General features: G+C 36.7%; 1 protein-coding gene across 2 annotated transcripts in view; it reads left to right on the forward strand.

Annotated features, from left to right (window-relative positions):
* The window catches only part of DENND6A (DENN domain containing 6A), a gene marked incomplete at its 5' end in the record, with an annotated part of 54,740 nt that overhangs the window by 26,192 nt on the left and 14,203 nt on the right, over nucleotides 1-14,345 (forward strand). For both annotated transcript variants that reach the window (XM_082848686.1, XM_082848687.1), the window contains 7 exons: nucleotides 390-495; nucleotides 1,100-1,179; nucleotides 2,273-2,335; nucleotides 3,130-3,185; nucleotides 8,851-8,973; nucleotides 9,459-9,554; nucleotides 11,612-11,706. In XM_082848686.1, coding sequence (XP_082704812.1) covers nucleotides 390-495; nucleotides 1,100-1,179; nucleotides 2,273-2,335; nucleotides 3,130-3,185; nucleotides 8,851-8,973; nucleotides 9,459-9,554; nucleotides 11,612-11,706 — 619 coding nt within the window. The remainder of the gene's footprint in view (nucleotides 1-389; nucleotides 496-1,099; nucleotides 1,180-2,272; nucleotides 2,336-3,129; nucleotides 3,186-8,850; nucleotides 8,974-9,458; nucleotides 9,555-11,611; nucleotides 11,707-14,345) is intronic.

Here is a 14,345-nt window from a genome sequence, read left to right on the forward strand (position 1 = left end):
AAAAGCCTTTTTATTTTAAAATCCACACTTTTCGCTGAATTTGGCTTGTTAGTAATTGATTATATAAGAAATGGCAACGTAGTAAGGTAGATAGCTAGTGGGAAGCAGCCGCATGGCACAGGGATATTGGCTTGGTGCTTTGTGACAGCCTGGAGGGGTGGGATAGGGAGGGTGGGAGGGAGGGAGACGCAAGAGGGAAGAGATATGGGAACATATGTATATGTATAACTGATTCACTTTGTTATAAAGCAGAAACTAACACACCATTGTAAAGCAATTATACCCCAATAAAGATGTTAAAAAAAATAAAAAAAATAAAAAAAAAAAGAAATGGCAAACTAAAATTATAATCATTAAGAAATTAAACATTGTTTCTTTTTTCCCTCCAGTCCTTGGTTTTGATCAGCAAACTACCTTATATTCATTTTTTTCACACTGTGCTCAAACAGATAGCACCAGAGTATTTTGAAAAGAATGAACCTTATTTGGAAGCAGGTAAGTTAAACATTGTGTGAGTTAGGTACCTTTATGAAGGAGTTTTAAATTTTTTACTGGAAATGAATGAAAAAAAATTAGTTAAGAATTTTAAGGACTATAAGGTAGGAGAGAGAGGTAAAACAATTCTTCTGGCATATTTACCTACGAACACCAAAGATCCTATCTTTTATTTCTCCTTTTGCAGCACGGATGATGCCTATTTTTTAGGATAATAATAAACAAATATTGAGTTGCCAATTCTGATACTCAGAGTACTGTTAAACAGAAATCCTTATGTCACTCAATACAGAGAGAAGACATCTGCTAGGTGGTGTGCTTTTGTAGCTAATTTTAGTAGTAATAAATGAGTAGGAAAACTCCCTTTAAACCTATTCTGTTGCTTTCAAGACATGTATTAACCAATTTATATCCTAGAACATAGATGTATATCTGGTGAAATATAAGATATTTTCAGTACTTTTGCCTTTTATATTCCATCCTTCCCAGTGTATTTTTTCTGCTATATAGAAAGCATAAAGTGGAGTTCTAACTTCTAATGTTCCATTTTTAATATTTTAGTATTTCCACTTATACTAAAGAAATATTTTACTATATTTTTCAGCTTGTAATGATGTTGATCGATGGCCTGCACCAATGCCAGGGAAAACATTACATCTGCCTATTATGGGGGTAGTAATGAAGGTAATAATAGCTTATATTTCATTTGTCTCCTTTTTTAGGAAGCTCACACATGAATTTTGCTTTTTAACTTCCTAATAACATTCAGTCCTGTTGTTGCTTTCACTTGTCATTGATGTGAGGAGTTACAAAGGTACCGCAATTTATCCTGCTGCACAGAACCATTAGTCACACAACTCCAGGGGTCACCAGTCCCATTTTCATCCTGTAGAGTTTACATGATGCTGTCATTCTTATACAATGCATGTGAATGTAAATGCCACCTCCTAGAATTGTGCAACTTCATGGCCCTCCAGAAATGGATGGTATTGCAGAACACTTGTAGAATTGAGTATGAGTTAGTAAAATTTAAAAGAAATTAGGAAAGCCATTGCTTCTTAGTCTTTATTTTATTTTTTTTTTAATACAGCAGGTCATTGGTTCTTAGTCTTAAGTGATCTTTTTAATGTGTATTTTCAGACCAACATGTCCATCCCAGGGTATTGTTCTCTACTAAGGTTTTTTTTTAATACAGTGAATTAGCATTTTGCTCTCAGGCTTTGTATGAATGTGCTGTAAGTGCTTTTGCAATTCATTTTCAAGTTGAACTTATTTTTGGCAATGTTCTCTCTTTAGATGTGCTCATTTCTGTAGGACCTCTGTTCTGTTTTTTCCATGGGAAATCATCAAAAGTAGGTCTGGGTTGAGAGTTCTCATGGTTCCCTGTGAGATTTATCCCATAGTTTGGCAAGCTTGAGAGGGTGTGTTTGGGTGTGTGTATATTAATGAAGCAAAGATTGGAACAATAAACAGGAAGTGGTATGTAGTTGATGGCCTTTTCTGTTTTTCAGCACGTTTGCTTCTCAGTGGGTTAGTGATTTCTGTGTGTATGGGAATGTGGAGACCTTGGTTCACTTACCTTCTGTTGTGACTAAAAATAAATATGACTTTAGTTTTTAATCTGACATAAGTATTTTGTTTTTATGGCTTTTTAGGCATTGTTGAGTGTACCTTATTAGCATCAGGATAGAGTGCTTCTGATCCCTCATTGTAGCAGGACTCGCAAGTTACAGAAAGGTCATTCTTTTGTAGCCAAAGTTAATTTCTTCTCTTTTAGGTACGGATTCCCACATGTCATGACAAGCCTGGGACAACTCAAATAGTGCAGTTAACTCAGCAGGTAGTGTGCTACTGTGGTAGAATAATCCAGCATATATAGTCTCTTTAACAGAAATTTTAAACTAGCAAATATAGAGTTTCTTGGGTTTATGATACCTTTCTGAATATCACTGAAATATCCCATTAAATAATTTTTAATGAATTGATAATAAGCTTCCTATTTTCCGATTTTTTTTTCTTGTTCTTTCTCTAGTAGACACTGGAGAACTCAGAATTTATACTGTAATTGTGAGGACAAGGAGAAAATTATCTTTTGAAAAATTAAACAAGGTTTAATTCTAACAAAACCTCTTATCTTAGAAGAGTGGTCAACAGACTTCTGTTTTTAGGAAACTTAATCAAAAGGATTCTGTAGTTATAATTGCCCTTCATTTTCCCCAAAGTTACATTTGTTCATGGGTGGGGATGAATTTTTCATTTGAAATGATTTAACTCATATATTAGCACTCCCATTGTCCTTTGAATTAAATAAAAATGGAGAGCAATAGGAAAACAAATTTTGCCTGTTATATATGTCAACTGGTATTGTGGTAGTATTCATACAGTTGAGAATTAATCTAACATCTGACCACTGGCTTAATGTTTTATCGGTGGAATCTATGTTGTCCTTGACCTGCTGTGTTAGGGGAGACTGTTAAGACCCATTCTCCTTGTAGCTGCTTCTGGAGGAAGAGACTCTTAGAAGACAGGGCAACATGGCTGATTGATTATGAGATAGATAGGCATATTATAAAAGTCAGTTTCTGGCAATTTTGGTGACATCTTGTCTATTTTTTTTTCTTTTTTATCTCTTAGGGAGACACACATATATCTGTTATTTTACCTACTGTTCATGAGGTGGATCTTTTCAGGTAAAGACTAAAAAATTTTGTTAACTGCCTTGTCTCATTTGCTTTATGATATTGTTGTTAATTTCTTTAGAAAGTGAATGTTCCCATATAAAATGTGGAAAAAACTGGAAGAAAATAGTCATGTTTCACATGTTGTAAATCAGTGGTTCATCCCTGACTGCATGTCAGTTGCTTTGACTACTAGGGAAATTTGGATATGGATTGGGTATTACATAGTAGACACAAATTATTTTTGTTTGGTTGGGTGTGAGAATGGTAAATAAATAATTTTTTTCCTAGGGATGGCCTTTTTTGGGGAGTTGGGGGGAGTGGGTTGAGAGCATAAAGCATGATACTCCAGAATGGGAATATAAAAGTGGTACTAAAAGAAGACTGTGATTTCCCTACAAACCCCTCATTTTAGTAATTCTACACTGCCATTAATTTGATGTATACCACCAATATCTATTAAAGGTTTCCTCTCTTGAATATTTAATACTTACCTCCCCCCAATAAAAACTACTTTGTGTAACAGATATTACTAGTGTAATACAGAGGTTTCAGAGAATGCTTCATCTTGTAATTGTACTTCCTATCTGTTCGTGCCCTTGCTAATAGATAACATTACTATACTTCAGAGAAAAACTAATTTGCAACTTGGATGCCTTAAGGGCATCCCACTATTAAAGTCAGTTGGTCAGATGTTTCCATAGAGGTCTTTTCCATTTTTCCTTTGCTTATTTTAAAATTATAAATATACATATATAATATATATAAATTATATATTTAAAAAATTATACATATATACTGTACTGATCACTTTTCTGTAAATTTGTGATTATTTCAAAATTTTACATATATAAATATTTATATAAAATTTATGTATCTGTATAAAATTTTGAAACAATCACAGATTTTACAGAAAAGTGGTCAGTATAGTAAACTTTTTTTTCCTAGAACCATTTGATGGTAAGTTGGAGACCTGATGTCCCATCTTCCCTTAATACTTTAGTGTCTGTTTCCTACAAGTAAGGACTCAATGCAACCATAAAAATTGGGAAATTAACATTGATAAATTAATACCATCTAATACTAAGACCACATTCAAATGTGTCCAGTTGTCACAATAATATCTAGTTCAGAACCGTCTGTTGCATTTAGATGTCATGTCTGTTTAGTCTCAGTCTGGAATAGCTCCTCAGTCTTCCTTTCATGGCCCTGACGTTCTTGTGGATTACAGGACAGTTATTTTACAGGAAATTCCTCAGCTTGGGTTTGTCTGGGATTTACTCATAATAAGATTCAGGCCAGGAGGTAGCACATAAGGTTGGCTTGCCTCATTGCTGATAATGTTCACTTTGATCTCTTTATTAGTGTGGTGTTCTCCAAGCTTCTCCATTGATAAATTATTCTTTTTCCTTTTGTAGTTAAATATTTTGTGAGGAGATACGTTGAAGCTATACGTTGAAACTATGAAACTATTTATTTATTGTTGTGTAATAAGTTACCCCAATACTTAGAAGTTTGAAAGAACAAACATTTCACACAGTTTCTGAGAGTTAGGAATCAGGGGACTGCTCAGTTGGGTGGTTCTAGTTCTAGATCTCTTGTGAGGTTGCAGTCAAGATGTCAGCTGAGGTTTTAGTCAGTTGGACAAGTGGGGCTGGAGGGTCTGCTTCCCTAGAAATCTACTTTAGCTGTTGGCTGGTGGTCGCAGTTCCTTGTGACTGTTGGCAGGAGACCTTCATTTCCAGCCATGTGGACGTTTCCAAAGGGCTGCTTAAATTTTCTCACAACATTCAGCAGGTGATCTGAGAGAAAGCTGAAGTCACAATGTCTTTTATGACTCAGGCTTCAAAGTTGTATATTATTGGGACTTACCTGGAAGTCGAGTGGTTAGGACTCTGCGCTTCCACTGTATGGGGCGTGGGTTTGATCCTTGGTCGGGGAACTAAGATCCCACATGCCACACGGTTGGGGTGACCTCAGAGCACAAAAAACCCTCTGAGTGATTAAAGCTTAGGCCCACTAGCCAAAGCATAATATCACTTATTGATCCAAAAATTGATCAACGGAACAAGTTACCCTAGGGATAACAGCACAATCCTATTCTAGAGTCCATATTGACAATAGGGTTTATGACCTCGATGTTGGATCAGGACACCTCAATGGTGTAACTGCTATTAAAGGTTCATTTGTTCAACGATTATTGAAAAAAAAGTTGTATATTATTGCTTTAATTTACTCTGTTCATTAAGTGCAAGCCACTAACCCAGCCCACCTAAGATGGTGAGAAATAGGCTCAGTGCTTTAAAAGGAGTGTCAAAGAATTTGTAGAAATATTTTAAAACATTGCACCATGTATGTATATCTGTATGGATTTTTGGTTTCTTGTTTTATTCAACAGGTTATTAAAATCCATTATTCTCATCAGTTTTTGATGTTCAAATTGTCCCCAGTTTGGCCAGTGAGAATCCATTTCAAGCTGGCCTCTGTTTTTCTTTTTTTGTCATATCCTTTTCATTCTTGAAACACTAACTTGTTTGTTCCAGGCTTATCTTTTTTTTTCTAACTAAAAAAATTGATATATAATTCACATACATAATATTCACTCTTTCAAAGTATACAGTTCAGTTGTTTTTAGTATATTCACAGAGTTGTGCAACCATTACTACTGTCTAGTTCCAGAATATTTTCATCACTCAAAAAGTAACCCTGTACCCCATTAGCAGTTAGTCGCCATGGCCTCTTCCCTGCAGCCCCTAGTAACCACTAATCCACTTTGTCTCTTTGGATTTGTCTATTCTGGACATATCATATAGATAGAATCATACAATATGTGACCTTTTATGTCTACCTTCTTTCACTGAGCATATTATTTTCATGGTTTATCCATGCAGTAGCATGAATCATTACTTCATTCTTTTTATGGCTGAATAGTATTCCATTGTATGGATATACCACATCCATTAATCCATTGAAGGACATTTGGATGGTTTCCACTTTTTGGCTGTTATGTATAATGCTGTTGTGAACATTTGTATATAAGCCTTTGTGTGGACATATGTTTTCAGTTCTGTTGAGTTCCAAGATTATCTTGTATTTTCTCTTCCCCAGCCCTGGAATCAGCTACTTAGTAGAGAATAGGATTTAGAAGTCAAGATCTGGGCATTAGTTGTGCTCCTTGCTAAGGGAATATCCCTGTCAGTGGACAGAACTAAGGAAAATATGTATCTGTAAATGCATGTATACATACACACTCATATATAGTATTTAAACACTTTTACATACATATTTATTTCTATATCCATATATATTGAAAACTATAAAGTCACACCAATACCCCTAATTCCACTCTACTTTTTTCCCTTTTCATATTTGTATTTCTTTTCTCTGACAGAGGAGCTACATCCTATTATCCTTGATTCATTTACTTATTTGATCGACCCATGTTAGTAACCAATCTCTCGTCTCTGCTGCAACCTTCTTCTCTGAGCAAATGCCTTTCTTATCCTTCTTGGGCTCTGAAACTGCCCACCTGGCTGCTCTTCTTCATGGACACCCTCCTTACCCTGCTTAGGCCCTGCTCCATGCCTGATTGACCCCCCACGTGGTTCCCCTCTTGCCCCAGTCCGGCTTCCATACCCCACGTTAGGCCACCTCTCTTTGTGGATGCCATCCTCACCCTGTCGTGCTCTGACTCCCAGTGCCAAGCCAGCCCCCACGTGGATCCCTCCTTTCCCTACTTGTGCTTCTACACCTTACTGCAGGCCACCCCTCGATACGTTCACCCTCATTCCCCTGCTCTGACACCCCACCATGGACAGCCTCCTCAGCCCACTCTGGCTCTGACCCTCTGCACCTGCTGCCCCTCCATGCCCCTCACAATTCCTGGGCTCTGTCACCCCAAATCAGATCACCTCCACACATGCACACCTTTCTCACTACATTAGGGTTCCAACACCCCCACGACAAGCCACCCCCTCCACATAGATGTCTGCCTTATCTCACACAAGTCCTGATACGCTCTTCAGGCCAACAGGGCTCTCTTTCCCTCTTGGCAGAGATGCCTACCATGACTGTGTTTTGCCGTAGGATTGAATTGTTTAGGAAGGAAGGAGGAAGAGCTCCTTTGCCTTATCCTTGAACTGTTCATTGTTTTTATTTTTGGTTTTTTGCACTTCCTTCACATTTCTCTTCTTGCCTTTGAATAGTTAAAATGAACTTTCCGTAATTTCCATCTCACAAATTTGTTTCATATTTTTACACTTAAAAGTTACTTGTATTTTTTTCCTTTTCTTTCTTGTGTGTGTATGTTTTCAGGTAGGTAGATTGGTTACTTTTTTTTTTTTTAACATTTATTTATTTGGTTGCACCAGATCTTAGTTGCAGCAGGCGGCATCCTTAGCTGCAGCACGTGTGCTCCTTAGTTGCGGCCAGCAGGCTCCTTAGTTGTGGCTTGCCAGCTCCTTAGTTGTGGCATGTGAACTCTTAGTTGCAGCACGCATGTGGGATCAAGTTCCCTGACCAGGGATTGAACCCGGGCCCCCTGCTTTGGGAGCATGGAGTCTTAACCACTGTGCCACCAGGAAAGTCCTTTGGTTATGATTTTTATAAATAGATAATATAGTTTTTTTTCCCTCTAATCTACTAGGAAAAATTTTGACCCTACTAGGAGGAAATTACTAAATAAGTAAAAGTTATCAAATTAACTTAGGCTAGATAATGTACCAGAGTTTTGTCCTATAGGCTTCTGCCTAATTCCAGGGCTACTGTAAAAATATGCAACATTTCTGTAGGGGGAGGATCTCCTTAGGAAAGCATTCTGTCGTTTAGTGTTAGAACACCTCCTTGTGATTTGTTTTCCTCATTCTTTAATATTGAAAACATTGGCTTTGAAATTAAGTACATCCAGTAAACATCCTTTGGAAAATTAATTTTTCTTGTTTCCTTCAAAATAGAGTAGAAATTCAAATGTAACAGCAATATTGATAAACTAGATATACTATATGGTACAATAATTTAATAATTATTTTATATGCTTTTATCGTTTGTTAGCCATTCTATGTGTCAATATATTACATTTAATTTTGTAAAACTTGGAACAAGTAAAATTGCTATATATTTTTGTGTGGATAAAAGGAACTTATATCTATGTGCATCACCATATTATTATTATTATTATTTTTTGCCTGCGTTGGTTCTTCATTGCTGTACGTGGGCTTTGTCTAGTTGCAGTGAGCGGGGCCTACTCTTCGTTGCAGTGCGCGGGCTTCTCATTGCGGTGGCTTCTCTTGTTGCGGAGCTCGGGCTGTAGGCGCGTGGGCTTACAGTAGTTGTGGCTCACGGGCTCTAGATCGCAGGCTCAGTAGTTGTGGAGCACGGGCTTAGTTGCTCCGCGGCATGTGGGATCTTCCCGGACCAGGGCTCGAACCCGTGTTCCCTGCATTGGGAGGCGGATTCTTAACCACTGCGCCACCAGGGAAGCCTGGCAGGTGGATTCTTAACCACTGCACCACCAGGGAAGTCCGCATCACCATATTCTAAATGAATTTGTATATCAGGTCAAGGTACACATAGCTGGAAGAATTGTATCAATGTGAAGTTTTTAGAATGATTATATGGGAACTTAAAAAAAACAGGGATGGATAAATAACAGTGTCTCTGCTGCGTAAACACCTTTCAGGTGTTTCTGCCCAGTTTTCCTTCATAGTCAGATGCTTTGGGAGCTGGTGCTGTTGGGTGAGCCCCTCGTGGTCATGGCACCGTCACCGTCAGAGTCATCAGAGACTGTATTGGCACTTGTTAAGTGAGTATATTTGGTTCCTCATGGTGATAGTTGCAACAGTTTACCACCTGTGATATGTTTGCACACTCATTGCATTATCTACACAATAATCCTGTAAGAAGGTAGTGCTCATTATAGCACCATTTATTGATGAGAAAATTATTTCAGATTCCATGTTTTTGTTTTTCTGGGCAATAAGCACATTCATTCACTTACATAAAGTTAGCACCTGATAAAAATCAGTTGTGTGAATGGTCAGTGTCTAGTAAAAGGTATGTAGCTAATGAATGATAGAGCCAGAATTTCACCCCGTCTTCTGCCCCAAATCCAGTGTGTTTTTGGTATGCCATCTACATTACATTTTTCCATTTGTCTTTCTAGTTTCCTGAAATGAGTTATAGATAGATGATCCCACTGGGGTAAACTCTGTGTTTAGATATTTCATAGTTATTGAGTAGGGCCTTTAATTTCTGTCCTTTGTTTTACATGTTATTCTTGCTCTGCAGCTGTATTTCTCCATTAAAGTACTTCAGTGATTTCCGACCTTATTTCACTATTCATGATAGTGAATTCAAAGAATATACCACCCGTACTCAAGCCCCGTGAGTAAACAAAATAACTTTTATTGACCAAGTATTACCTTTAAAACCAAATTATGTAGAATTATTTTTGGTAATAATTGAGAAGTTTAAATTTTGAACTTTTGGCAGATTGATTTTATAAAGGAAGCTTTGAGGAGCTGCTGGTAATAATTTCACATTTCAAGAGTCATTATCCTATTTTCTTTGAATGATCTTATTTGTTAGTGGAAGCTATATTGTCTTCCGCTAATTAATAGCTAATTCCTCTAATTTAATAGCTATCTGACTACTTTTACTTCTAACTTTGTTCTTTACTTCAGGACCCCTTATAGCATCAGTTATCTCTTCTTGCTCTGTAACTTCCTTTTCCTTCTCCCTCTTCACTGAATCAGCATATAAACATATAAAAATTCTTCCCAATCTGTAAAAGGGGAAGAAATATCTTACCTTTCCCCTTTAGTTCCTGCTCTGTTGTTCACCTTCTTTCATAGCTGTTTCTAGAATAACAACAAAAATATCCATTTACCCTCTCCACTTCTTGGTTTCCTGGTTGCTTCTCAGTTCGTTGCAGGTTGATTTCTTCATCTCTGCTGAAGTTCTTGCCAAAGTCATCAAGACCTTTCTCACTGCCTTGAACCTGTGGGCACATTATTGCCCTGTTTTTCCTGCCTTCCCTTTCTTGTAACACTTACTCTATTGACGTTGAAAACATTTAAATCTTTGGTACCGTCTCACCTGGCTGGCTGGTGGTGCATCTCAGTCTCCTGTGCAGACTTCTTTTTCTCTGCCAACCGCTTAAATGTTGGTGTTCTCCAGTATTGTGTTCTGGGTTCTGATTTCAGACTGATATTTCTTTCTGTACAGTCTTATCTGTACCCGCAGTCTCTGTTAACACGTATATACTGATGACTGAAATTTATCTTCCTGGTTCAAATCTTTGCAAGGTCTCGACCTCTGTCCAGGTTTTTGTTGTTGTTTTTTTATCGTATTTGCCACCTGGACATCTTAATGGCACCCAAAATTAAACATGTTCAAACTGAATTCTTTTTGTCTCCTTCTTTTCTTCCCTAGTTCCATGCCTCTTCCTACTTCATGAATGGTGCTTCTTTTCACTTAGTTATCAAAAACCTAAATTGTCATAAATTTCTCGTTCTTAATGTGCTCCACGTGAAGTTTTACCAAATTCTGTCAATTCAACATCCTAAAATATCTCTCATAACATTTGTTATCTTCTTTCCAGAGCTCTCTTCCTAGTCTTACTACCTCCAGTCTTTCTCGTATTTGCTGTTACTTTTCCCAAACCTCTTCCCCTTTTTGTACAGCATCTTCCAAATTTCCCCCAGAGTGATCTTTCTAATAAGTACATTTTTGTTCATGTAGCATTCTTCCACTCAGTTCTCTAGTAGCTTCTGTTTGCCTACAAGATAACATCTGAATTTCTTAGCATATTAACTTGGTACTGAATCATCTGGCCAGCATCTGCCCATCTGCTTTCATTTCTGACTATTCATTCTTCCTGCTTTGTGCTCTAGGAATGCTGAACTATATGTAGTTTTACAAACAGACCGTGATCTCACTTCATTGCTTTGCACATACTATTCATTCTCCTGCATCACATTTTCTTCCGTTACCACCTGGCAAAAGACTCCTGTTCATAACTTATATCATGTTATGTATCAACTATCCTTCATAAAAAACCTCCTATTCATCTTTCATAGCTTTGTGCAAATGTCATCTCTTTGGTGAGGCTGTCCCTTAATCCCCTATGGTAGACATAGTTTCTCCTTTGTAATAATTGTACATTTTATACCACCTTCACTGTATTCTAATTTCTGGTATCATAATTGGTTATGTATACCGCTTTTCCTGTGTGCTTTTAGAAAGACTGTGTCTTTTCATCTTTATATACCTAGTGCTAAAAATGGTGCCTGGAATGTAGTTGATATGTGGTACCAATGAAGGAAAAGATTATCTTAGTAATCTTTGAGTAAACAGTAGTTCACTCAAAATAAATTGTAAACTGATGGAACATTCATTTTTTTCTCACTTTGGTTTTGTTTTGTTTTGTTTTAATGTAGGCCCTCAGTCATATTAGGAGTAACCAACCCTTTTTTTGCAAAAACACTCCAGCACTGGCCACACATTATTCGGATAGGAGACCTTAAACCTGCAGGTAAAGTATAAACTTGGTGTTCTCGTTTTAGTATGTAAGGTGGATGAGCAGGTTTATTTCTTCCTTTGTTTTCACTGCTTCATTACTTTTTAATTATGTTGATGGCAACCTTCTTTGAGGCAACTTGAATAAAAGCCTTTGGAGAAGAGCATAGCTTCCAGCTAAAATATACAGATTCTTATATGTATAACCCATCGTGTCCACCTACCAAAAAAATGCACTTACAGTGTTTTAAACATTGAATTATTTTGAGGTTTCATGAAACCTCAAAAATTTGAGCTACTTTTTGTATAAGCCCAATTAAACAGGATTTTCCAACACTGCTTGAATAAAACCTTATAGAAAGTTCGAATTAATCAATTTGACACAAAATTCTCAACTAGGACTCCAAACAAGAATTATACATTTCTATGGCACTGGTATTGATTAAGGAAGTGGTCAAAAGGCTGTGCTTTCCTTGAAAAGAGACATGTAGTACCTTGTTCATGGTAGCTGTTTAATGAATGTTTACTAAATGAGTAAATGAATTCTGAAGTTGGCAATTTTGTTAACCTGGATGTCAGTTTAATGGTACCTCTGACATTTTCTCACTGGATATTCCTGAATTTTCCATGGAAATAGTTGAGACGTGAGCTATCTAAAATATTTCTAATAACTTTATGATATGTTACTTTTAAAGACTTTTCCTTTGGTGTACATGGGTATTATATTTAAGACATTATTTAATATGATTATTTTATAAAATATCCCTTCTGGAATATAAATAAATCTAGATGACATATTAGGGAATAACATTTTAAATCATATTATTTACAAATATCAGACTCAATCTTAGACTGAAATCCTTAGAAACCTTATGAAATAGAAGAAAGGGCAAAGGGCTTTACCTTGGCCGTCAGATCTGTGTGACCTTAGGCAGAACAGCCTCTTTAAGTCTGCAACTGTTTGTCTGCTGGGAGGATTGAACACAGTATCTGACTAATGGCACTCTGTAAAGATCATGGTCCCTTGCCATTTCATTAGTGTTCTGTCTGATAATTCAGAGCACAGCAGTCACCGGAGTCTCATCTATAAGAAGATATGGAAAGGTTTTTTTTTAAAATCTTAATTTAATCTTGACATTTACTTTCTTGTTTTTTTCCTATTAATCTGGACTATTTGATTAATCGTAATATAGTAGACTACTGTTTATTGTCTTTTTCCAATAAGAAAAGGCTTTCTGTTGGGGATGTAAGTAGAGGAACTTTTGCAAAGATCACTGGTAAAGTAGCATGGGTTGATAAGTCTGTTTAACTTTTTAAGAAACTGCCAACCTGTTTTCTGGAGTGACCCACTATTTTACATTCTTACCAGCAGTGTATGAGGGTTCCTGTTTCCTCATGTCCCTGCCAACATTTGATATGGTCTCTTTTTTTCATTATAACCATTCTAGTGGGTTTTAAATGCTGGTTTTAATTTGCTTTTTCTTATTGACTAATGATGTTGAGCATCTTTTCATCTACTTATTAGTCATTTGTGTATCTTCTTTTATGAAATGTTGATTTAAATCTTTTGTCCATTTTAAAATTAGGTTATTTGTCTTATTATTTTGTTGTACGAGGTCTTTATTTTGGACACAAGTTTGTTTTCAGATATATGATTTGCAGATATTTTCTCACAGTATTTGACTTCTCTTTTTGTTTTTTTAAAATTAATTAATTAACTTATTTTTGGCTGCATTGGGTCTTTGTTGCTGCATGTGGGCTTTCTTTAGTTACAGCGAGCGGGGGCTACTCTTCGTTGCGGTGTGCGGGCTTCTCATTGTGGTGGCTTCTCTTGTTGCAGAGCACGGGCTCTAGGTGTGCGGGCTTCAGTAGTTGTGGTGCGCGGGCTTAGCTGCTCTGCAGCATGTGGGACCCTCCCGGACCAGGGCTCGAACCCGTGTTCCCTGCATTGGCAGGCGGACTCTTAACCACTGCGCCACCATGGAAGCCCTCTTTTTTGTTTTCTTAAGGACGTCTTTTGAAGAGCAAAAGTACTTAATTTTGATGAAGTCTAGTTTATCAATTTTTTTATTTTATGAATTAGGCTTTTGATGTTTATCTAAGAACTTGTTGCCTAACCCAAGGTCACAAAGATTTTCTTATATGTTTTCTTCTAAAAATTTTATTGTGTTAGCACTTACATTTAGGAACCACTTGGAGTTAATTTTTGTTTATGATGTGGGGTAAGGGTATAAAATCATCTTTTTTTGCATGTTGATATCCAGTTGTCTTAGCATCATTTGTTGAAAAGACTATCCTTTTGCCATTGAATTGCATTGATACCTTTTTGGAAAATCAGTTGGCCATAAACCTAAGGGTTTATTTCTGGACTCTTGTTTCTGTTGCATTGATCTATATGTCTTATCTTTATACCAGTACAACCTCTTGATTACTGTAATTTTATAGTAAGTTTTGAAATCAGGAAATATGTCTTCCAGCTTTATTGTTCTTTTTCAAAATAGCGTTTTGCATTTCCATATAAATTTTAGGATTACTTTGCCAATTTTTGCCAACTGGGCAGAAGACAAAAAAGCTAACTGGGATTTTGTTAGGGATTGTGTTGACTACATAGGGAATATGTAATCAGTTTGGAGGAGAATTGCCATCTTAAAAATA

The sequence above is a fragment of the Leucopleurus acutus genome, assembly GCF_964270905.1.
Source record: "Leucopleurus acutus genome assembly, chromosome: 10".
Lineage (NCBI taxonomy): Eukaryota > Metazoa > Chordata > Mammalia > Artiodactyla > Delphinidae > Leucopleurus > Leucopleurus acutus.